The 24271-nt window shown below is 27.1% G+C and overlaps 1 protein-coding gene across 3 annotated transcripts; it reads right to left on the reverse strand.

Moving 5' to 3' along the window:
* Nucleotides 1-446: 446 nt before the first annotated feature.
* LOC145184953 (citron Rho-interacting kinase-like) lies at nucleotides 447-22964 on the reverse strand. 3 transcript variants are annotated; one of them, XM_090093805.1, is made up of 43 exons: nucleotides 22944-22964; nucleotides 22248-22580; nucleotides 20027-20118; nucleotides 19472-19894; nucleotides 19001-19207; nucleotides 18733-18886; nucleotides 18272-18461; nucleotides 17944-18190; nucleotides 17075-17202; nucleotides 16680-16788; nucleotides 16545-16598; nucleotides 16220-16327; nucleotides 16012-16092; nucleotides 15854-15883; nucleotides 15639-15731; nucleotides 15314-15409; nucleotides 14831-14947; nucleotides 10009-10109; nucleotides 9768-9921; nucleotides 9618-9671; nucleotides 9067-9147; nucleotides 8916-8972; nucleotides 8628-8690; nucleotides 8406-8522; nucleotides 8068-8177; nucleotides 7588-7671; nucleotides 7278-7410; nucleotides 6949-7053; nucleotides 6550-6801; nucleotides 6228-6390; nucleotides 5416-5632; nucleotides 5080-5168; nucleotides 4742-4934; nucleotides 4508-4590; nucleotides 3349-3614; nucleotides 3146-3226; nucleotides 2443-2733; nucleotides 2255-2347; nucleotides 1916-2024; nucleotides 1665-1796; nucleotides 1432-1512; nucleotides 1222-1306; nucleotides 447-1069 (listed from the first exon to the last, which is right to left on the reverse strand). In XM_090093805.1, exons 2-43 carry the CDS (start codon nucleotides 22432-22434, stop codon nucleotides 676-678), a joined length of 5904 nt encoding a protein of 1967 aa, XP_089949931.1. In that variant the 5' UTR covers nucleotides 22435-22580; nucleotides 22944-22964; the 3' UTR covers nucleotides 447-675. The 3 variants fall into 3 exon arrangements, with proteins under 3 accessions (XP_089949931.1, XP_089949929.1, XP_089949930.1); XM_090093803.1 differs by lacking the exon at nucleotides 22944-22964 and adding an exon at nucleotides 22728-22928; XM_090093804.1 differs by lacking the exon at nucleotides 22944-22964 and adding an exon at nucleotides 22841-22919.
* Between the last annotated feature and the right edge of the window lie 1307 nt (nucleotides 22965-24271).

Here is a 24271-nt window from a genome sequence, read left to right on the forward strand (position 1 = left end):
GTGCCTAATAACATTACAAGAAGGATAAAGCAATATTCAATTTAAAGCCAAAAAAAAATAAAGTGACGTTCATTTATTTGGAAAATTACTATCAACTGTCGTAGAATTATTAATATAATAATTTTTTTTTTTAAAAAAAGAACTATTTTTAATATATATATATATATATGTATATATAATTACTAATAAGTATAAAGATTTATTTATAGAGTCAAGAGGAAAATGATTCCAAAATTTAAAAAAATGATGTTTAACGATTTCGAGGTTTATGGTCAGCAAATTTTGCAAAGTCAGCAAAAATTGTTAGGATTAAAAAATTAGGATTTTTACTAAAAAAAAATACCATTACGTTTGACCTTTACAAAAACTGAGCCTAAAGGTGCAATCTTAGTCTTTAATGGAAAAAGCTAAAGTTTGAACTACTTTAAAAAAAAAAAAAAAAGAAATTTTAGGCTAAAAATCTTCCTCACTGATAGAACTTTTTAACTGACATAATAAATAGCTTTTCATTAAACAGCAGCCAATGGAGACTTAAAAAATAAATATTTTAAAAACACTTGCCAAGAACTCGCTAAAAAAAGATTTTGTGTTCGAACAATGTATTTCCGAAAATTGTTGGTTGCTTTTTTCTTGAATATTTCGTTATGTAACTAATTATTCATTAGGTAACTAATTTCAATCGTCATTATGCGGAGATTTGCGGTTTCCTTTAAAAAATCGAAATGATATTCGGCTTTTTTCTTGAGCGCGAAGCTGTTCAATTTTTTTGGCCGCTTGGACTTCTTTACTAATAGCAATGGAGGTTTCTTCGTCAGAACATATTGAAGCGTTTGAAGTTGTACGATGCCTGACCATTGGGTCAAGAATAGGACTGGAACTACTTACGTAGCTTGTATCACTTAGGATAGAAGCTTGGCGACTTACAGCACCGTTGAGTGTGGAAACAGCCTTGTATGAGATCATCTCTAGTTTATGGGTTTGATTGCTTGAGAAAAGAACAATGCCTTCTGCATTACCGAACCCAATAAATCTAGGTTCCGGGACATCTATAAAACGTCTCGGCGTCGTACTAAAAGAAAAAAAAAAAAAAAAATTGAAACGCATTTTTTTACATACATAATACGAAACATACAAACATGAGCATACAAACAAAACAAACATACAAACATGCAAACATTTTACAAAAATAATACGAAAAATTAACGATGATCACTTTCATACCTAATATCACACTTCATGTCAGTTAAAATTTCGCAGATTTCAATAGAACCAAAATGAGTTACATATAAGAAAGGATGACGGTATTCTAAGAGCAGAGAAACTATAATTCAAAAAAAAGTAAAAGCATAGCAAAGTCACAAAAGATGAATGTTAAAACTAGAAACAAAAAAATAATAAAATCGAGCAACTGAACATAAACAAATGACTCACCAAAAGCAAGAGGCAAGCGAGACCATTTGAGGTCTCCTTTTCTAGATCTTCTGCCTTGCCAATCAACAAATATTCCAAATTCTAAACGTTAAACTGAAATTTCAGCGTAATGATAAATTCATCTTAATTTATAACGCAAAATGAACAGAAACCATTAGAAATAAATTTAACAGCAGTTTTGTAGATTTGATTATAAAATGTTTGATGCTTTATAAAAAAAAAAAAAAAATTACCACTGAAACAGAGTAAAAACTCCTCTCTAGGTTTACTATAACTGACTTTAAACAAGGCTACAGGCAAACTGTGCGTCTGGCTGGAACCATACACTGCAAAAGCGAGTGAGGTATCGCTTGCATCAAGAAATTCTAAAAAAAGAAGCTTGTCGAATTTAACGCTGCAGGGAGGAAATAATGATAATAATGTTGGGTATTTATAGATTGGGTTTATAAAGTATAAAAATTATGAAATATTTGAACAATCAAACCTCTCTTTTGAAAGCTTTTAAAATCAACTGCATAAAATTTTGCTGTTCCAAAAATGATTGAGTTTGAACTTAACACCATGCAAGTACAAGGATCTACTGTGTCCATTTCCTGAAAAACAGAACATGATTTTTGCAGTCAAATTGCAGATCTCACAGTGTTAATTGAGTCTCAAATATGGAAACTGTAAACTTTAGAATTCTAAGTTTCCAAATTAAAGCTCTTGATTGGTATTTTGTAGCTATATTTGTTAAAATATTTGTAAAAAAATTTAGGAATCCAGTAGTTGCAGAGAGCTCGATATACTTCATAGAAAATGTTATTTAAAAAAAGCATCAAACCTTTTTTAAAACAAAGGACTGTGTGTTGTTTTGATATTTTAAAATGATGAGTTTGCGTTCTGATGCAACACATGCATAGTATTCATTCTCAACCTAGAAGAAAAACAACTTTCAGTCAATTCAAACAAATCTTACATATTAGTAGACCAGAAACACAAAAAAAGTTCAGTTAAAAGATTTTCACTTACTTTTGCCACAGTGAAAAGATGACAGTTTTTCACTTTTTCTACTTGATGCGAAGAAATAGCAGAAATTAGAGAACCTGAGGTTAATTGTTTTAACCGATTCTGAAGATCTTTAACATCAATAGTGCAGAAAAGCCGCTCCTTTCCAGTGATAAGGAAGACTGTTTCAATATCATTTACCATTTGAAGTTGGTATACTGGACCCAGGCCAACAATAGGCACTGGCATGTTTGAACGATGATCAGATTGAATGTTTACTACATATAAGCCATCTTCACAACCAAAAACATAACCCTGCACAAACAATTTTTAGTTATAAAATATGTTTCAGCAAATCAATGATTACATCAATTACAATGATTTCATTGCCTGATTAGAAGTTCTTAATTGAATTAGAATTAAATGTTTTTCTTTAAATTTCATGAATCCTTTAAAAAATTTCTTCTTAACTTAAACTATTTAAATAATTTAACATAAAAAAAAAAATAATAGAAAGTCAGTTAGTAAGATTGTAAAGTTAGTAACAAAGTAACATTGTTGTCATCCTTGTTAACATTTAAACATCTTGCTAACATTTGAAGTGTTTAAGTATCAATGATACCTTGTATTTAAAATACTTCTAATCATCGCCACCACTAATAAACTTATTACTTAATCATTTTCGAATATTGCAATAAAACTTTCAATAAGAAAAAAAAAATCGTACTGAATCTGACAACATTATTGCACAATTAATATCAATTCTTTTAATGCCATGTAAAGTCATCACCACATCATCATTGAGACCCTAAAGCATAAATCTATTTATTGATCAGCAACAAATTAATTCATAAAAATACGTTTAGTACTGTTTTCTTCCAAAATTTATGAAATACAACTAATGAAAAGATTTATTTTTTAAACACTTACATGCCCATATTTATGAGACTTTCGCTTAACTTGGTCAGCAATGTGTTCAAAGTGCGCAACCCACCTTTGCTTTTCAATAAAAGTTGGAGCAAGAAAATAAAGATTTCGTCTCATCATACCCAAAGTATAAGGTAACAACTCAACAGCAAACACATACACTAGATCTGTACTAGCAGACCAAATTAACTCTGATGTAGGAATAGCTGGATGAATATTTAATTCTCCATCAGAAATACTCAAATCAACTTCATCAATAGGATCAACATCTGCAAATTAAATCACAGTATACAACATTACAAAATAAACAGTAAAAAAAATTTTTGAAAAATTTTATCTGTAATAATAGTAAACATTGGTACTTTACAAAAGATAAGCTAGCACCAGAAAATTAAAGAAACTTATGTTCAGCTGAATTATGGCTTTTTAAGAATTTTAAGAACTGACATTAACTTTAAATTATAGAGAAATGTCATTTAATAGGAAAACTAAAGCAGAAACAACTAGAAATTTAAACCAAGTTTAAAACACTTTTGAGATTTTCTTGAATTTTCCGGGATTTAAAGTAACTTTTTGAGATAGCATACACTATAGTTTACAATTTTAACTGCTTGGCAGTTTACAAATTAATCTAAAATGTAATTCATGTATATTAATGTCTATATAATCTTTGACAAAATAAGATATATTTGATAAATAATATAATCTATATAATCTTTGATAAAATAAATATTAATCAAAATGAAATAATTATTTTGTGTGTGGATCTATAGCAACACTCAAATTTTATTGAATGTTGCTATAGATCCACACACAAAATAATTATTTCACAATCAACATATAAAAATACTTTTATATCCGCTATTAAGTTTTAAAACTACATCAATTTGCACAGATATTAATGACAAATCCCTACGATCAGTTACTAATATAGAAAAAATAATTAAATAAACAAAAGTTTACAAGTTTCTTTGAAAACCACTAATTCTGAGACTATTGTGAGAGTGGATCACATAGTGAATTATTTTATTTAGATGTTGTTTTAGCATGCAGTTACTGGAACTTACTAAGTAAATTGTGTACGTATGCAATAGCAGAAAATTTAATAAGAAGTCAATTTATACACCCATTAAAAAATATATGTATAATTTTTCAAATAAACCTGTTGTATTGTCATTATCATATATGGATAACTTTGAATTTTCAAGAACAATCCATTTTCTTTCCCAGCCCTGTTTAGCTGTCCTAAATTTAAAAAAAAACAAAAGTAAATAAAAAATTGTTAAAGCAGAACTTTAAATAAAAAATCTGAAAATAAAAACCAAAAAATGAGGTATATATTTAAGTTTATGAAGAAAAAAAAAAAAAAAAAAAAAAGAACTTAAAATTTTTTAACCTTCTAGGAAACTTGAGCCAGCCTTCTATTTTAGGCAGGACAAATTTATTAGTATGGTCAGTAACATCAACAGTTGTGCCATCATCAAGTAATGAAGTCCGGCTTAACTGCAAATTACCTATTAGGTTCTTTGGCATGCCGCATGTGTTTTGCAAAGAGTTCTCACATTTCAAATGACAAACAATATTGCATTCTGAGATTTTTAAAAAAATTATTTTTTTTAGGTATGGTAATTCATTAAGTTCAGTTATTAAATCAATACAAACTTAAATTTCTAAATATTTTGTTATAGAATTTTGACAAGAAAATCTAAAAAGTAAAGCTCAACATAATTTTACCACTGCATTTGGAAACCTGTTTTGCAAAATGAACACTGTTCAAACAAACAAGGCATTTTATTGGTCGCATATTTAAGGTTTGATACATGCTGAAAAGAATATTAAAAAAAAATGAAAAGATAAAAAAACTTAAAACTTAAAAAGATCTGAAGAACTGGTTCTTAATTTTGAGAAAACTTTAAAAACATGCATCATATAAAATAAAATAGTTTAAATCTGTATGAAAAAAATAAAAAACTATAGTTGCTTTTGCAAGTGCAATAGCTTTTAATTATAAAACTAAACTAGAAAATAAAAGCCAAAAAATAATAAAAAAAAAACTGTTTTAAAACTCACCTATGTGGTTTAGAATTACTATTGGTCTCAACAGTTGCAACCCCATTTCCACGCACTTCACTTACTGCTTGATGGTAGATATCTGCTACACTTGTAGATGGCGATTCAGTAGTTTTAGTCACAAGTGATGTAGAAGATGGCATAAGTCGTGCATTATCACTCCTCTCCAATTGAGGTGTGCTTGGTGATGCCCGAACATTCTGCTTCATATGTTGTACTAAACAAATGTTAAAGACAAAAGTACATTTAAAAAATCTTTAAAAAAAAACTTTTTAAAATCTTTTAAGTTTGATTTGCCTTATACATGGTGCAAACCCACAAGGTATGAAGTTATAAGAAGATATAAAGCTATTCATAAGGTGGCATTCCTTGCCCCAAAATTTGTAAAGATACCAGTTATTACTTTTCTATTACACATTGATTAGCAATCAGGAGCAAAAAAATTGTTAAAAAAAGGCAGAATTTGAATTATAACTTATAACTTAAAATGATTTTTATCATTTCATAAATAAATCATAAATAGATATTTCTTATAAAATAATATCAAAATTTTTACCCATGAAAAATTATCAAAATCTACAAACATATATATGTGTGTGTGTGTATACACACACACATATATATGTTTGTAGATTTTGATAATTTTTCATGGGTAAAAATACACACACACACACACACACACACACACACACACACACACACACACACACACACACACACACACACACCAAAGGAATATATAAGCTTAGAAACTATACAAGTATTTAAATACATATTGAAGAAAAATAAATGATACTTGATAAGAAGCCTACATTCAGTTTTTATATTAGTAGTTTCTGCACAAGCCTTCTGTAACTGCAAATGAAGTTGAAGATTAGCATTCTTTTCTTTTTCTAGTGCACGCTCAAGGTCTCTCACTTTTCTCATATCGGGTTGTGGTTGTGCTTGTTCAGCTTTTTGTTTTCCGACTTTGAACTGAAATTGAAAACTGTGTAAAATTACTTTACGACAAATATATTCAAATTATAGAAAGAAAAATGAAAATAGACAGTTTGCTTTTTAAAAACATTTTTTTTTTTTTTGTTAGAGGAACACTCAACAAAAAAAAAAATTTTTTTATTTTAAAAAACATACAATTGATTTTTTGTTCCCAGGAGCTGCATTTTTGTCCTGTAAAAAATCAATAAGTTTGGTTTGCTGTGCCAAAGTTGATTCAAGTTTTATCTTCTGTTCAGCATGTTCAAATGCAGTTCTCTCAAGTTGATTGTGAAGACTTTCTTTTTCAGTAAGGATTTCCTCATTAGTTTCTTTCAATGATTCAATTTCAACTGTAAGGGCAAAATTTGATGATTTTTGCTGAGCAATAATTTCTTCTAAACGTGATATCTAGGTGTATAATAGATAATTATTTGACATATACAAAGTAAACAACATTTTATATTAAATTCTTTTTTAATAATTTATTATATTACATTCTTTTTTAATAATTTATTATCAATAATTATTTATTATCAAAAATATCATTAAACAGACCTCTGCTGCAAGCTTTGCTTTCTCATCTACTTCATATGCAATTTTACGCTCCAGATTTTTAATTGAAACTGCATTTAAACCAATTGTTTTTTCAGTTTGTGACAGCTAGAAAAATATATATATAGCATAGAAAACAAAATTATCTTAAACCAAACTTAAAACTCAAAAAAAATTATCTTAACAATAATTTTATTTGCAATGCTCAACAGATACATAATTAACAAACAAGGTTCATTTAAGTGAATTAAGCAAACATAAGTGTTCTTGATGCCAATGATATCTCAAACTTTTAAATAATCAACACTCATGTTAATATATTCTAAACTCACTGAGTTTGTAAGCTCTTGCATTTGACTTTCTAAGTTTTTATTAACTTCTTCTAAATGTTCAATTTTCTTTTGAAAATCAAGTTTTATGCTGTCATCTTCTTCCATAATCCTGAGCTTCTCTTCAGCTTTTGCTCTGTAGAGATATTAAAGAAAATAGATAAACCAATAAATATAAGATAATTATAATTTTAACTTAAAGATATTATAGCTACAACTATATATATTCCATACTTATTTGTATAATAAAAACGTCATATTTCAAAAATTAAAAATGCTAAGCAAATCATAATTGATAAAAAAAAAAAATCACTTAAGCTGTCTTTCTACTTCTATGGAATTCAATGCTTCTGTAAGCTGCAGTTCCAACTTCTCTTGAGCTTGGTATAATTGACGTCTTAAAAATGTGTTAACAAAAAAGATCATATTGATGGAAAATATGGCTCTCTTTAATAAAAAATTATATTAACAATTTATCATAAAATAACCCATTCATTCTAAAATTTTAAAATAAGGTTTTCACACCAATTTTTTAAGCAATGCTTAAAGGAAATATAACTCATTAATCTTTAGTTACCTGAACTAACTAAGCGTACACAGATTCCAAAATTTTTATTTTATACAGATCATTGATCTAAGTTTTATAGTTGATATCCAACTGGCAATTGCAAATAAAAGAAATTTTGAACAGATATTTATGATGTCAAACTCATGAGTATTTTATTTTATACACACTTTTACTTGTGTCATTGATGTGAAATTTTTTACAATGTGCAATCTGATTTAAACTTACTTCATTGTATTCCAGTTACTTTCTCGATCTTGAAACTCATCATTTGAAACTTCTAACTCTTCAATTTGCCCTTCTAACATTGTACAGGTTTGCTTTAGCATTTGAATAGTCTGAAAAAAAGGGTTATTAAATTTAAAAATATTACTTAAAATTGTTATTAAATAAAAAATGAGAGCTGTTGCATTCAAAAATACCAATGACAAAAAAGTCATTAAAATAATCTATAAAAACAGTTACAAAGCATATGAAATAAGGTCATATGCTTAGATTTTATTACTTTTGCCATATTGCAAAAAATTCTACAAAAATGTATTGATATATTTCAATCATGTACTTACTAGGTCACGACTATTTAATTGTCTTTCTTTTTCGCTTAATTCTTCTTGAAGATGTTCTTTCTCTTTCAAATACCTAGCAGCATCTTCTACACATTTGTTTAGTTGAATCTCCAGTGACTAAATAAAGTTCATTTTCTTTAAAAAAAATTATTTTCAAAATATATGTTTTAAAGTTAAATATATTTTACAAAATCATCAAAAAATTAAGCTAAAAAAGTTAACCTCTTTGTCAGCCTTTAAATTTTCAACAGAGACAACCATCCTTTTCATTCTGAGTTCAGCATCCTTGAAGATAGAAGAAAATGAGATAAATTGTATAGAACAAATAGAAAAATTAGATGCTATATTTATACTTCTTTAATTTTATGAATATGTTAATGAATTAATTTTAATACTTATTAACTATATAGCAGGATTTTCTTTTAACATACTTCAACACAATAAAAACTCAGTGTTATTCTTTGAAAAGTAAACAAAAAATTCTGAAAAAAGTGAAAAACGTTTGTGTACCTGAGACAATGCAGCACTTTGCTTTTCAGCTTTTTTTTTAAGATCTTCTATCTCACGCTAAAAGAAAGAAAAATAAAAAGAGATAATTACTAGTAATAGTTTGCATCAGATGAGTTTTAAAAAACAAGCACCAAGAAACTGATATCTTTACCTGAAGTTTAGCTACCAATGATTCAGATGTTTTTTTAGATGAAACCAATTCTTTCTGGAAATTTTTACCTTCATCAATAGCCTGAAGAAAAAAAATTTCTTGTCTATTTCTACTTTATTAAGTGTTCAACTTTTTCTCTTAACATTACATGCTAACACTCACACCATCTCATCTCAATTTAACATTACATTTGTCTTACTATTTGTATCTTTACCTAACAAATGTTGTGTTATTTATATATTGTACATTTATTGTACATATATTAGTGTTAGCATTATGTAATAGTAAACATCTTGGCTTGTGTTTGCATTACATTTATCTATATCTTATATCATAATTACAATTGTATTTTAGGTTTGGATTTATTTCTTTGTAAAGGCGTTATGAAAAAATTACTACTGTTGTATAAGTTATGAAGAACTTTACATTTCAAAGTTGCTTTTTCAAATATTTATAGCGCAAAGCTACCTAATGATTTTATTTACAGAATTATCACACAAGCTTTATGAAGTAAAATGATTTTTTTTTTATCAACCTTTTTTTCTAAATACCTTTGTTAAATCCTGGTTCAACTTCATAAAAGTTGTTTCAAAGCTCTCTGCATTCTAAAAAAAAACAGTAAAAAAGCACTTGAATTTAAAAATTTTAATGTTATCTTATCTCTTATTAACTCCTCTTATTTAAAGACAAATAATATTTACATGTGCTAAGTTTTTATTAGACTCTTCTAGCTGATCTTTAGTTTTACGAAGCTCTTCTTGGACAACTTTATATTCATTTCTTAATGTGTTCAACTCATTTTCAGTGAATAGCTTCTCAGCTGAAAGTTGACTCATTCGTTTTGTCATTTCATTTCTATCCACACAAAAAAAAAAAAAAAAAAAAATATGACGCATGTTGGACATCATTTAAAAAATCAAACATTTGAATATATTTGTTTACCTTTGTTCTATTTCTTTAGAAGATAAGGTATCAGAATGATTCACTAGGTTTGAAATCTGATTCTCAAGACTCAAACAGGTTGCTTGTAAAGACGCAATAGTCTAAAGTATATAACTAAGTTTTATCATTCATATACTTTGTTATTAGAAATATTTTACATGAATTTACAAAGCTTAATTCATTTCACCATTACTTTCATCATTACTGTCATAATTTTTAAAGAAATGTCTTTTATGGTACTTTATATTATATTATCATAGTCCATTTTAAATATTGTACTTATTTTTCATTATTGGAATGATATGACCAATAACAAACTTTTTAGAAAAACCTTATGTTGTTTCAAACGATAACAACCAATATTCTTTCTATTTAATGCGGTTTTGTCAAAAAGCAATAATTTTTTATTTCCACTTGATAAATGGATCACAAATGGAGTTAGTATTTTAAGTTTTAAAAAAGTAAAAAAAACCTAAAAGATTAGCCTCAAAAAAAAAAAGGGAAACAACATATTAGGTTTCTTTTTCTTTAAAATAGTTTTGAGACGATGAAAGAAAAAATATTAAACGTTAAAATTGGCTGATTAAAAACAGCCTGTTTGAGCAGCTTGTTTGGAAAAAAAAAATGTAAATATTCAAAATCTTTAGTAAAAGTACAACCTTCCATAGCAAATAAAATCAAGGAGTATATTTGGCCTGAGTACAATTTAGAGTTTAATGTCTGTTCTGGATGTAATTTAAATTTTACTGGAGAACGGATCAAACACTTTCAAATTGGATGAGTAAACTTTCTCAAGCATATAACCTAAAATTTACTTAAGTTAAATAACTAATACATATAAAAATATAAATCTTTTATAAATTACTATTTTTGAATTAAGTTGACATACCAAGAATCAGATGTAGTACTGAAAGAAGTTAAAGAATAAACAAAGTCACTTGATAAGTAAATTAAAAGGTGTCAAATATTTATTTATAAACTTCAATTTAAAACTTTGTATATTAATTTAAGTGTAGTAAGTGTATAAAGTGTATTGAGTTTACTAAGTGTATAAAATTTAAGAGTATATTTATTTAAGTGTATGTTAATTTAAGAATGAATTTTATTCTTCAGGATGTCATATCAACTGTTGTTCTAATTTTGCTGTTTTGAATTTAAATTATTTGTCAGAAACCCTTGATCCAATATCATCTGAGCACGTTGCTTCAGGCATAATGAGAAGGTATTAAAGATGAAATGAGAAGGCATTAAGAGAGGCCAGTTCTACAGGAGTGTAAGCTTCTATTTTCATCATTAAATAACTAACAAAATGTTTGTATGTTTATATAAAACTTAAGTGCATATATAAAACATTCAATATATAAAATGCTTTTAGTTAAGCAGTTGTTTTGGTTGCTAACAACTTTTTCAAAGTATTTGAATTGTAAATTTAATAAAAATAAATATAATCTAAATCCTTTAACTATAACTGTTGGAACTAAAAGACAATAATAATCTTATAGGAAAGTTTTTAATCAAATATCATTTCAAACACGGATGGTTGAAGATGAAAATAATCACTTAGTTCCACTGCCAGAATTGCATCTTCTTATGGGGATTGTGACACTACTTGGTAGATAACTTTTAGATCATTGGCATATTTTTACAAATTGGCTCTAAGAATATATCTTACTTCAAAGGGTATTAAAATTATTACTTCAAAGAACATTATATCTTACTTTAAGGTTTTCATCGGATAGGCTTTTATAGGAACAAAGGCACTAAACTTCTGGAAAAAGTAGATATTTTAGAGAGAGAGATGTGTTACTATCTGAAACTAATTTAATACTTATAGTTCATTGCCTCAGAAAATTTCAAAAGTCCACCTTTGAATAAGAATTAGGCAGCAATATTTCTTCAGTTATTAAAGAGTTCAAAATATCATTTTCTGTCTTACAGCAGTATTAAAAAAAACATTTAAATGTAGAGCTGAAGGTTACCTGAAAAGAGTACATAGTTGTCTACCATATTCTCCCATTTGTGAAATTAAATTGTTGTTCTCTGGGGTCATATGCTGAACAGACTGGAGAAACTGTTCACAGTGCCTTTAAACCAAATTGGTCTCAATATAAGCAAAGGATTGGACATAAAGATTATGCTAAACGATTGAAACCCGCTACTGTCATTTTTTGCTTAGATAAGATGTGTAAAAGTAGTTGTGTCATTTTTGTTGCGTTTATTGTATTTTTTTCTTTTAATTATTGTTATAAGGGGGTATGCTATAAAAGGAGTTCAAGTCACTTCAAGTTAAGATTTGTAAAAAGTGTAAAAGTGTAACTAATTTTTTAAGGAGGATAATGAAAGATATTAACTTAAAAAGTTTTTTTTTTTTTTTTTGAAAGGAGAAAATATCATCATAAAAGAGAAAATATTATCATAAAGGAGAAAATATCATCATAAAAAGTGTATAAAATATGTTTTTATGTTACTTTTGATCAACTTTAGATTTGCCCAATTCAAAAAAATAACATATCTAACCAGGATTTATCTTAATATGAAAAAAATTAGTTGGGAAAAGTTGAACCTGACAGTCCTTATGGCTCACTGTGATTAGCAGTTTGAAATAACACAATTTTCAAAGTTTAAATATAAGTACCATTTTTAACCATATTTTTAAATGATTCAGCTTTAGTTATTTAAAAAGCAAACATGTTTAACAAATTCTTTCAAAATTTATTATTGAAGACATTCAGGTGAAATAAAGAATTTTTTATGATAAAATAAAACATTTTTTTTTTTAATTAAATAAAACATTTGAACTTTATAGATAGATACTGTTATAAACAATTTTTAACAGGTGATGACAAAAAAATGAGACTGTGTTCAATTTAAATTTCATATACGGTATAATTGAACACGCAGAATATGGTATCGGAACTCATAGAGTTAAAGGAAGTGAACAAGTTGCAAAAAAAATGACGAAAAAGAACATTACCAAGCTGAAGACCATGTTTGACCACAAAGATGGCATCTCACAAAGACAAGCAGCAAGAAAATTTGTGTGCGATCAGTACTTTAAATGCAAAAAATTGAATAAACACACTTTTTTTGTACCTTCTAAGCAATCAATCAATCAAGAATTATACCTGACCCAGTGCATCAAAAAAAGACTTGTTCCTTTCATCAAAGCAAATCATCTAGACAACAATTAAATATTCTGGCCTGACCTAGCAACATCACATTACGCAAAAACTGTAGTGGAGTATTTCAGACAAAATAACATCAATTTTATTGAAAAGGAAGACAACCCTCCCAACGTACCTGAATGCAGGCCTATGGAGGATTTTTGGTTTCAATTGAAAGGAGAAGTATACAAGAACAAGTGGCAAGCAGAAACTATTGATCAACTTTGCAACAGAATAAAGTATTGTTTGAATAAGATCAACTTTATTGCCATACAACGTCTTATGGGATCGGTAAAAGGTCGAATCAATGATATTTGTAGAAATGGAGTAATAGAAGATAATTGAATATATGTTTTGAAAGCTCAAAAAATTCTCTACTTAATACATTTTAACTTTAAAAATAAAGGAGTTATGCCCTTTTAAACGCAGTCTCATTTTTTTTGTCATCGCCCATTAATAAAACATGGAATTTTTACTTTCAAATTTTAATTGTTCAAAAAATATTATATGAATTTTGAAAAACAAAAAGCTTACTAAAAATGATTTCCAAAGTAGAGAATTTAGTAACATTTAATTTTTTCCACACACACTTTAGGAAATGTCTTTGTTTCAAATATCAATCAAATGCAAAAACCACAATGAAGTATAGAAGAGTAATGAAAAATTATACATTTTGTTTTAGCATATTTCAATGACCGAGAAATCTTTAGTCTTTGAAAGAAAGTGCTAATGAGCTATAACAAAAATGAAACTACTATTAGTATTTCCCCTTCCTGTCATAACAGAGATAGATATCTAGCCACTAGCATGAACTTATGCAGTGATGGCATGTTAGGCAACAAACTGATATATTTCTTTTTAGGTTTTGTGTGAAAAACTCAAAAAGTCAAACTTAAAGTCTCAGTTTTCTTCCTCAGATTTTTTTGTGTCATTTATCAAAATCCAATTTTCGATTTTAACTTTGTTGTAGTTCTATTGAATGAAAAGAAGCTTATCAACTTTTTCAGATTGAAGCTTGGTTCCTTTGTAGGAAACAAGATTTCCTCTAGAACTGAAAAGTCTTTCACATGGGCCGGAATGCACAAAACTTTTCTTGCTTCTCTGGAAACATTGGGCATTTCCAGGCTATTAGACTACCATCATTTAAGGATGTTTACATCTTTCTGGTGTCAGAAGTTGGATGAAATAACCAAATTCCTTTTCAATTGGCAAAAGGTTGGCTTTTGTTTGTCGAAGAGATTGAAACTTCTGTGATTTAAAATAACCTTGGTTTCTAATAGTCCAAGGGTTAGCAAACGACTACTGCTTTTAAATAACAACTATCATTAACCTAGAGTTATCATTATGAAAATGTTTTAGATGCAATTAAAAAGTAGCAATTAAAAAATGATTTAGATGCTTAAAAATGAATGTCAGAGATGTTTTATTACCAAATGGTGATAAAAATGACAAAAGCAATACGAAAGTTGGTTGCTTGTATATATATATATATATATATATATATATATATATATATATATATATATATATATATATATATATATATATATATATATATATATATATATATATATATATATGTAACACCTAATAAACTAATTATAATTAATTATCTTTAAACTGAGAAATCAATATTTAAAATAATATCGATAAAATACCGAATCTTTAAAGCTAAGATTGTTATTGTTATCTTCTTGGAGGTCTTTTGCTTTAAGAAAGTCTGTTTCAAGCTTCTTATACTCACTCTGTGAGTTAGTGAGTTCTCTTTGTAGTTTCTAAAACCCAATTAACAATAAAATTAACAAACTTATAGCTATATTTTTTTAAAACAAATTTATAACATTTGAAACTGACAATTTTAATTAATTTAGGATTATCAGTAGGGGGTTAGCATACACACTTAAAATCATCTAAAACTCTATGCAGTCTAAACTCAAAAAGAGTCTTTTAAATTAAAGAGCTTATTAGATTTTGCACTTACAAAACTGAAAAAACTGAAAACCTTAGATCTTCATAAACATTTTCAAAGAGAAGTAAGGTTTCGACTATACAGTAGAATCTCAATATAAAGAACTCATATTATAATAAACATCTTGATATAATACAATAAATTTAATTTCTCCATTACATTATAAACCAACCTCAATCTTTCTTTCTACTTGGACTTTAAGATTCTCTCCAAACTCAACCAAATTATCATATCTTCTTCTAGAATCATCAAGCTCACTTTGTAGTCTCTGAAACAAAAAGCAATAATGAATCACAATCTTCATTAGTCAATAAATCAATCTTGATGTCTAAAGAAAAAATTTGAACTTAAAAGAAAGAAAATTACTTAAACTTTAATTAATAAAATCTTTGAAAAAGGATGTATAGAAAATAGTATTAAATAGTAAAAAGCAATATGTATATATTACAAGAATGATGATGCTTTTGCTGGCAGCAGTGGTATCTAAAATGAATTACCTTATTTTCTTGTTTATAAGAAAAATTCTGTTCTTCTATATGACTTAATTTATTTTCAAGTGCTTGAACTTCTTCAGTTGATTTGTTTTCAATCTGGAAAATTAAAAAAGGTTGTTTTTTGATCGTTTTTTCTATTCTGTCTACTTATATACATCTGAAAAAGAACTTTATTTAACAAAGCAATTAGACAGTTGATTAATAACTAAAACCTCAACCTCTTTAGCTTGATGGTCTTCCTTAAAATTCTAAATAAAAACCAACCAAACATTATTAACCCAAATGATCTTGCAATAATTATTACTGCTGTTGATATGAACTACAAACTGAACATATCAAATTCAAATTCAGGTTTGTAGAAAAAACATTTCCCTACCTTTAGTTCAATGAGTTCTTTCTTTAAACCATCCTTTTCTTTTTCCAATTTACTTAATTGTTCAACAGCATCCTGTGTAACCTGGTAAAAAAAAAAAAATCATTATAATGTTTACCCTTTATAAAGAAAAGTAAAAATAAAATTTCAAACAAACATCAACATTAAAAAGCCATTTCAAGATAACCAACTGTCATAAAACTAGAAATACCTTAGCAAGTTTTTCTTGAAATAGTTTTATTCGCTCTTCACTGTCACAAGTCACTTTATTTAATTTATCTTGCAGCTCTGATACATTGGTTTTTGTATCCTCATTTACCTAAGGAATTTAAACAGACTGATTTTATCTCAATGCAAAAGAATAAAAGGGGAAACTATTTTTTGTTCCACTTTCAATTCAGCTTAAGCAAACTGAATGTAGTAAAGAAATGGTTAACAGGAAAATAACAAAATGATTTTTTATGGTGTATACTTATCATCTTTCTGTTTATGTACAATCTTTTGCATAAAATAATTAAAAAAAAAAAAAAAAGTACCTTGGTTAGCTTATGTTGTAAATCAGTAACACGCAGTTTAGAATCTTCTAAAAGCTAAACAACAAAGTAAAAAAAAATAATAGACTTATAAAGGCTAGTTTTCACTAGCATTCAAATACCATAACAAAAAAAAACCTTTCTATGGTCAGTTAGCTCATTTTCTAAGTGGATTATCTTGTTGCCCATTGCAGAACGTTCATTTTCAAGTTGCGCAATTTTTTGTTGTTGTTGCTCATTTGAGATTCTGAAAAAAAGTAAAAAAGAACATAAAGCTTTACTCAACCACCCAAAAAAGATACTATTTAAATTTTGTGTTAAACTACTAGACACATGAGTAAATAAAGTTAAGTCTAAAAAGCTAAAAGGTCTTGAACCATGACCTTTTAGCTTTTTAGACTTAACTTTATTTTTAAATAAAGTTTAGATTTAAAAAATGCTATTAAAATACTTTATATATATACTTATATACTTTATTTACATATATACTTATAAAATACTTTATTATAAAAATGCTATAAAAGTTCAATTACTTTAATTGCTCATCTCTTAATTCTTCTGCTTTTTTACTGCCATCTTTTATTTCTTGAAGTAATACAAGTGCCTCATTTTCAGCTTTTGCTCTGTTAGCTCTTTCATTGTCCAATCTTCGTTGTAAGTCCTAGTTAAAGTAACAATATTAGAACTGAAAACATAAAATAAATTCATTTATTTTTTAGCTGAAGTTTAAATTTTCTATACTCTTTGAAAGTTTTTTACTACTTATATCAAAAATAGATTCTATGCAATTAGAAATAATTTTTTTTAGTATAACACCTTTGCTACATAAATAAACAATAGATGAAGTTTGAACTATTTACTAAATATTGCTAAGATTTTAATTTGCAGTTAATACAACACTATTTTTTTTTTATCCAATAAAATATATGAGAATAATAAATACTTGTTTGAAAATAATAAATACTTGAAACTAATAAATACTTGTTTAGACATACAAAACTATTTTTTAAATATAATTAAAATGTATGTTTGGATATACTCTGGAATAAAATCAATAGTATCAAATTGACAAGAAACTTTTGCACACTAGTGTACATTAGATCAACAATGAGTACAGAACACAGTCGACAAGATTGACATTCTTAGTAATTCAAAAAAAATTTTTTCTTTAATTAAAAAAAAATTAACACTGCAGAGTTTTAATGCATGTGAAATTGAGCTTGATTGTGATGTTACCTTAAGTAAGACCACAATTAAACTCAATTTCACATGCATTAAAACACTTTCTTTGCATAGATAAAGTTATTAAAGATTCTTTTTTTGTGCTTCATATTTTTTGAAATAAGTTTGATAAAATTGTAATTGTAATAAGATAAATCATATTAAAGAAATATTTTTTTACCTTTCTTTCAGTATCAAACAATGCTTTTTCATTCTCTAACATATCTCGCTCATTTTCAAGTTTTGCAGCTAATTTTACTTTGTCTTCGAGAAGCTGCTTTAATTCTTTATTTCTTTTTTGTTCTTTCTCTAGATCAACCTTTATAGCAATCAGTTGTGTACTGGATGAAGTATCTTTAACAGATTCTCTTTTTGATGACATTCTTTTCAAAATTTCACGTGATGGTGTATCTTTTGGCAAATCATGACTTAATGAAAGATTATAAATGTCGATTAAAAATTGATATAAGAATTGATTTTAAACTTTTATTATAAATTTATTTGCCTACTTTTCATTCTGAGAAGCAAGAGTAAGTTCTTTTGTGAATGTAAATCCAATAAATGGAAGGTTTTTTCCTTGAAAACCAGGCTTTTTTTCCATAAAATCACCTATCCTAGGACCACTATTCTCTGTTTCAAAATCATCAAAGTTAGAAGTATCATCTTCTCTGTTAATATTTGGGACATAGGGAGGAACAGCTATGAAAAATGATTAGAAACAATAAACAAATAGATTTATAGTAAATATAATGTATTATTGGAAAAACTTAGTCAAAAATAAAAATACAATAACAAATGTTAATACAGAGAATAATTGTTATAGTTAAAATACTATTACTCTAATTCAAATAAAAGTATATAACTTTTCTTATATTAACCTAAAAGAACATGCTTGAGTGAAGTTTTAAATCTTAAAAATACACAAAATAGGTTATCAAATATTTTACTAAATATTGTAAAAAAAAATTACCATCTTGTAATGTTGTCCAGTCCAGACCTTGAAAAAATGGATGCATTGCTAGATCTGTGTAACCTATGCGATTTTTTTGATCTGTGAGCAAGGAGCGTATTAAGTGTTTAGCATTATCAGTAAGTGGCTGATCATCAGGAAATTCCAAAGATTTCTGAACAATATTAAACAAGAGACAATCTTTATATTTTAAGAAGTGCTTAGTAGAAAACAGAAAAAATTCAAAAAGTTTAAAAAATAACCAAGATTAAAATATTGGTTATTAAACCTTGAAGTTCATGATCTGGCTATAAACAACAACAACAGAGTCTGCATTAAAAGGGGTATTTCCAATCATCATTTCATAAGCAACAACACCAAGTGACCACCAATCACACTCTATGCCGTACTTTCCACCACCACCTGATCCATCCATACTCATTAATACTTCTGGTGCAATATATTCAGGGGTGCCTACCGGCATTTTACTTACAACCTAAACATTCTTGAAAATCAGAGACCACAAGAAGAATATATCTTATATTGTTAGAGCATTTAAACAAAATGCTAGTGCATAAAAATCTAAAATATATAAAACAAAATAAATATCCTAAATAAACTATTAAATACTAAATAATAATCTAAGGAACTTATACCAAAACTTTTAAAACAACCACATAAATCCCTAGGTACAAATTACTATGACTAAAATTTCTTTATCATGCAACATTTAAAGTAACAATTAAAAAAAAAAAATCACCATTTTTGCAGATGATAACTTTGCTGAGCTACCAAAATCCGCTAACTTAATATGACCCAGTCTATCAATAAGAACATTTTCAGGCTTAATATCTCTGTGAACATAACCTAAAACGTGGACAGCATGTATGGCCATAATCATCTCACCAAGATAAAACCTGGCAATGTCCTCCTCAAATATATCATCATATTTTGCAAGAAGAGATAACAGATCCCCTCCTGGATGAAAGTCCATTACTAAAAATAAATTCTCAAAATCTTGGAAAGCATATTGAAGAGATGTAATCCAAGGATTATTTGCAAACGCCATAATATCACGTTCCTCCTCAAAAAATGCAACATTGTCCTGAGATAGGGTTTCAGACTTCTTCAGAACTTTCATAGCATAAACATTACTAGTTACTTTTTCTCTAACCACATGAACCTAAACAAAACAAAATAAATTACCATATAAAGTGCTTAACAACAAAAATTAATCATAAAATCCATAGTAGCAGAATTGCAATAACTATTATTAAGAGATATGCTAAATAACAGAAGAGAAAATATTTAATACCTCTCCAAAATGACCCCTTCCAATTGTTTTCCTGATTTCAAAGTCAGATTTCTTAAGACGCAGATTTTCAATCTCACTTACTAGAGGTTTAACTAAGAAAAAGAAAAAAATTTTTTTTTTTGAATACTTTCTAAACACTCCAGGACTGTTCAAAAAATATCTAATTTTTTGTTGTTTTTTTTTGTTTGAATTTTAAAAAAAATTTATATTATGCTCATATTTTACATGTGGCTTGTTAGGACAGTGCAAACAATAATATAGCCAGTATAATTATAATACATTTTATATTTTAATAAGTAAACATATGAATAATATACATCATAAAACTTAAGAAATTAAAAAAAAAAAAAAATGCAGAAATGCAAAAAAACACAAAGTGAGAATAAGATATTGTTTTATAGACAGAATGATAAACTCTGTCTGTTAAATCTGTTATAATTTATACCGTTAAAAATTAGCTTGAAAAGTAAAAACAAAATTTTAAAAAGAATTTTGTAAAGGAAAAAATTAAAATTCAGTGTATTGTTTGATAAAATTAAATTGATTAGAAATAATTAATTTAAAAAAATTAAACAAAAGAAAAATATTAGATTTTGATATTCATGTTTAAAGAATAGGTTGGACTTATTTAGCAAATATTAGTTTCAAAAGCCCTAAGTTTGCATATATTTACATAATAAAATATATCACTCATATGTTTACTAAATTATGCCATAATCCTTAATCATAACAGCCACTTCTAAAGTCTCATATTGTTAAGAGCAAAAGTTTAAAAGTAGAAACACTTTTACGCAACTAAATTTATCATATTGCAACAAAACTGCAACTAAAATTTTTTTTTTTTTTTTTTTAAAGTTTAAATTGTAGGTAATAATAGGGCTACTATCACTACACAAAATGAATATATATATATATATATATATATATATATATATATATATATATATATATATATATATATATATATATATATATATATATATATATTTAAAGTTAAAAATATATGTTGAATTAAAAATTTTTAAATTTTGCTAACTATTTTTAACATTTACTAAAGAAAAACATGGAACAATTATTCCAATAATGCCTTTAATCACGTAGACAAATATTAAAATCTCCTGCTGACAAAAAAGGAATTATTCCACTGAAAAAAACAAAAACAAAATTTAAAGATTTTCAGCTATGTTTAAACAGTATACATTATAACAGATATCAAATAAAAACAACAGAAACAGATATTTATATAGTAATAAGTTTTAAAAATGAAATGAAATTTTGAGTAAATTAATGTTCTTCAACATTTAAGCACAACAGAGAAACAGCGCAAAATTAAGACACAAAATTAAGATTTTAAGAATTTAAATTCTATTAAAGTTAAGTTACAGAGACTGCATTAAGTTCCCATAAAAATTATATTCAAAACTTCTTTTATTTCATATACTTTCTAGAAAATCCTTTCATTCAATGTGTAATTTTTTTGTGTAATATTGTTTATTAGTACATATGGCTCAGTAACAGAACAAATGATTGAAAATTCATTCACTTGTTGTTATCAACCAAACAAAATAAAACCACGGGTAAAAATGTATAGCGCTAATTCAGTATTTCTTAGAGCTAATACCTTTTAGAGTAAAACTAAAAAACTTGGTGGCATTAAGCACAATTAATATGATGCCATTAGTGAAGAAAGTAACATTATGATAGTAAAAATTTTACAAATTTTGTCTACATTTGCAAAAGCATAGATACTTTAAAATAAGACAACAGTAGGAAGTAATCCTTTTTTTTTTTTTTTACAAATATATAAAGACAAGCTAATTTAAAAAAAATGCTTTTCCCATTTACTTTGTATTGCATGTGACAAAAAAAACTTAATTTAACAGCACAATCAATAATTATACACAATATACTCAAGCATATGTTTAGAATCGAAACTTTTGTCTGAAACACTGTTATTAATTTAGTATTTTTTTCTTGTAGTGGTATAATTCAAACATTCTACTTAAACTGCTTTAAAAACTGAAACTAGATAAATTTGAAATCAGAACATCAGCAAACTTAGTTTAAAACTTAATAAAATCTGTCACACTATATTATTCTTTTACAATTTATAACTCTATGGACCTATATTAATGCATTAAGCTGTAACAGCTCACAAAGTTACACAGCATAAGTACATCAATAAATTAATAAATAACACTAAGGATGTCTTTGTACTTACATTTTTGAACATAAGTTGCTATGTTTTTATCTTTAGTCATGTATTCTGTATTGCACTCATAGTAAAGTGACAAGAAGGCATCAAGCAATGTTTCTTTGTCGATCAGTGGAACTTTTTTACCTGAGGTCTTTCCGCTAAGGAGTTGGTTTAAACGTGTGATACGACTCGAAATAGTCACATTAGACATTTTTCCTCTAATTTGCTCGGTATTTACGAATTATGATTACAACTTTCTGATGAAAATTAGATTGAGGAAATAGTTTTTATAAAAACCATCAAGGAATCTCTTCTTGAGTTACTTCATGGATGCTGAAGACTAAATTATCAATCATTCTAAATAAAAAAAAACACCCCCCTTAACGGAAAAGACAATACAGCCAAGCGCCTTCGAAAGCTAGTTAATGAAATATACAGTGATCTTCGGCGTTTGGGCTAAGTCGAAATATGTAATTTACAGAATCAGCAGATGTTATTACAAACCTTAATAACTTCATATGGTAAGCCTCATTTTATGTTGGTCTGTAAAATGTTAGGCGTTTTCTGACTAAGGGGTACCTTAAAATTATTTAATCAAAAAAAAAAAAAAAACTCACAGCCAAGAAAAGCACCTAAAAAAGAAATTTATTCTGAAGAGATTTAAAAATTCTTGTCTCTCTTTTGTGCAGAAAAAGATCCATGAATAAGTCGTTTACTTACTTCGCCAACATATCCGGGTTTTTACAAAAGCTTTTTTTCTCAAAAACAACTTGATTTCCGTAAATTTAAGTCAACAAGAGCAACGTTATTTGATTATTCACAAAATGAAATGAGTTTTATCCAATAACTTAAAAATAGAAGCTTGATGTTTTCTTAACAATATAGAACTCGAAGCAAATGATATAATGTAGGGATTATTGAGAACTGCATGGATCAGTTTTGTATTTGAAAAAAATTGAACTCTTTAGTTTGTGCATTCCCTTTGAGTTGCTGCTGTGATTTGCAGCAAATATGATCATTTTGTTTATGGCTAAATATGGTTTTAAAAAATTAATTATTCATTCATTTTCTCCAAATTTAACTCACTGTGTTTTAAAAGTTCTGGAATTGAGCAACTAACAAGCAAAACGTGCAGACGCATCCTTCAGCATTTTACAATTTTGCGATGTTTGCTGATATGGTAACCCTTTTATTTTATTTTATAAAAGTTTGGCGTTAGGATATCAGCGAAATATTTTTGCTTTTGTTATTCAATTAAAGCATTCGTAAGGAAAACAAGGAAACCCCAGATTACAAAGAGCTGAGTTTCTCGGGGTTTACGTTATTGTAATTTCGCTGTGTTTCATTGTTGTCATGGCGTTTTCACATTTTGCCGACGAATATTATTGCGTTCTTTTTCCACACTCTCTCAACCCCCTGTTTCGTTTTTCTCTCTAATTTTTAAAAATTTGATTGTCTGATTAAACCATTAACACTTCATATGACGTTGGTACTGTCAATAATAACAACTTGTGTCAAAAAAAAAAGAAATTTTAATTAACGCATAGGAAAAAAAGTTTATAATATAATATTATATTCTAATTTGTTTACTTTATCAATTTTATGCTCAGACAATAACTTGATATAAATGAAAATTAGCAAGATTTTACTTTTTAAATGCAACTTAAAAATCATACTTTTAATGTTACATTATTACAATATCATAAATGTATAAATCATATAAAATCGTGTCAATATGCGCATAAGCTACAAAATGTAAAATTTCACTCAAGACATTGAATTTGAAAAAATTGGTATATGCACACCACTTACAGCCCATTTATAAAAATTTAATGTTGAGCAAATAACCTTGTTTGCGAACCTCGAAAAAATGCCATTGGCCCAGGATGGCCATAATAAATAAAATTTAAAGTTTTCAGAATCACAGCATGAAAAAAAGGTTGTTGGCATTGATGCCTTTTCGGCTTTCGACAACGAAACAAAAAATTATCTCTGAAGCAATATCGCTGGCCACACCATTTAATCCAACAACCTAAATGAAAAGCTTG

This window comes from Hydra viridissima, unplaced genomic scaffold (genome assembly GCF_058129835.1).
Source record: "Hydra viridissima isolate aposymbiotic clone 2 unplaced genomic scaffold, HvirCarnegie_v1 scaffold_7, whole genome shotgun sequence".
In the NCBI taxonomy this organism is placed as follows: Eukaryota; Metazoa; Cnidaria; class Hydrozoa; order Anthoathecata; family Hydridae; genus Hydra; species Hydra viridissima.

Bases quoted from the DNA above. Each gene is read 5' to 3' on its own strand.
- LOC145184953 (XM_090093805.1), bottom strand. From the start codon at position 22,434: ATGTCTAATGTGACTATTTCGAGTCGTATCACACGTTTAAACCAACTC. The intron at 6,802-6,948 runs GTCTGTTTAATG...TTATACACCTAG, and splicing joins AAGCAAAGCTTGCAGCAGAG to ATATCACGTTTAGAAGAAAT. The intron at 4,591-4,741 runs GTTAAAAAATTT...TTTTAAATTTAG, and splicing joins TGGCTCAAGTTTCCTAGAAG to GACAGCTAAACAGGGCTGGG.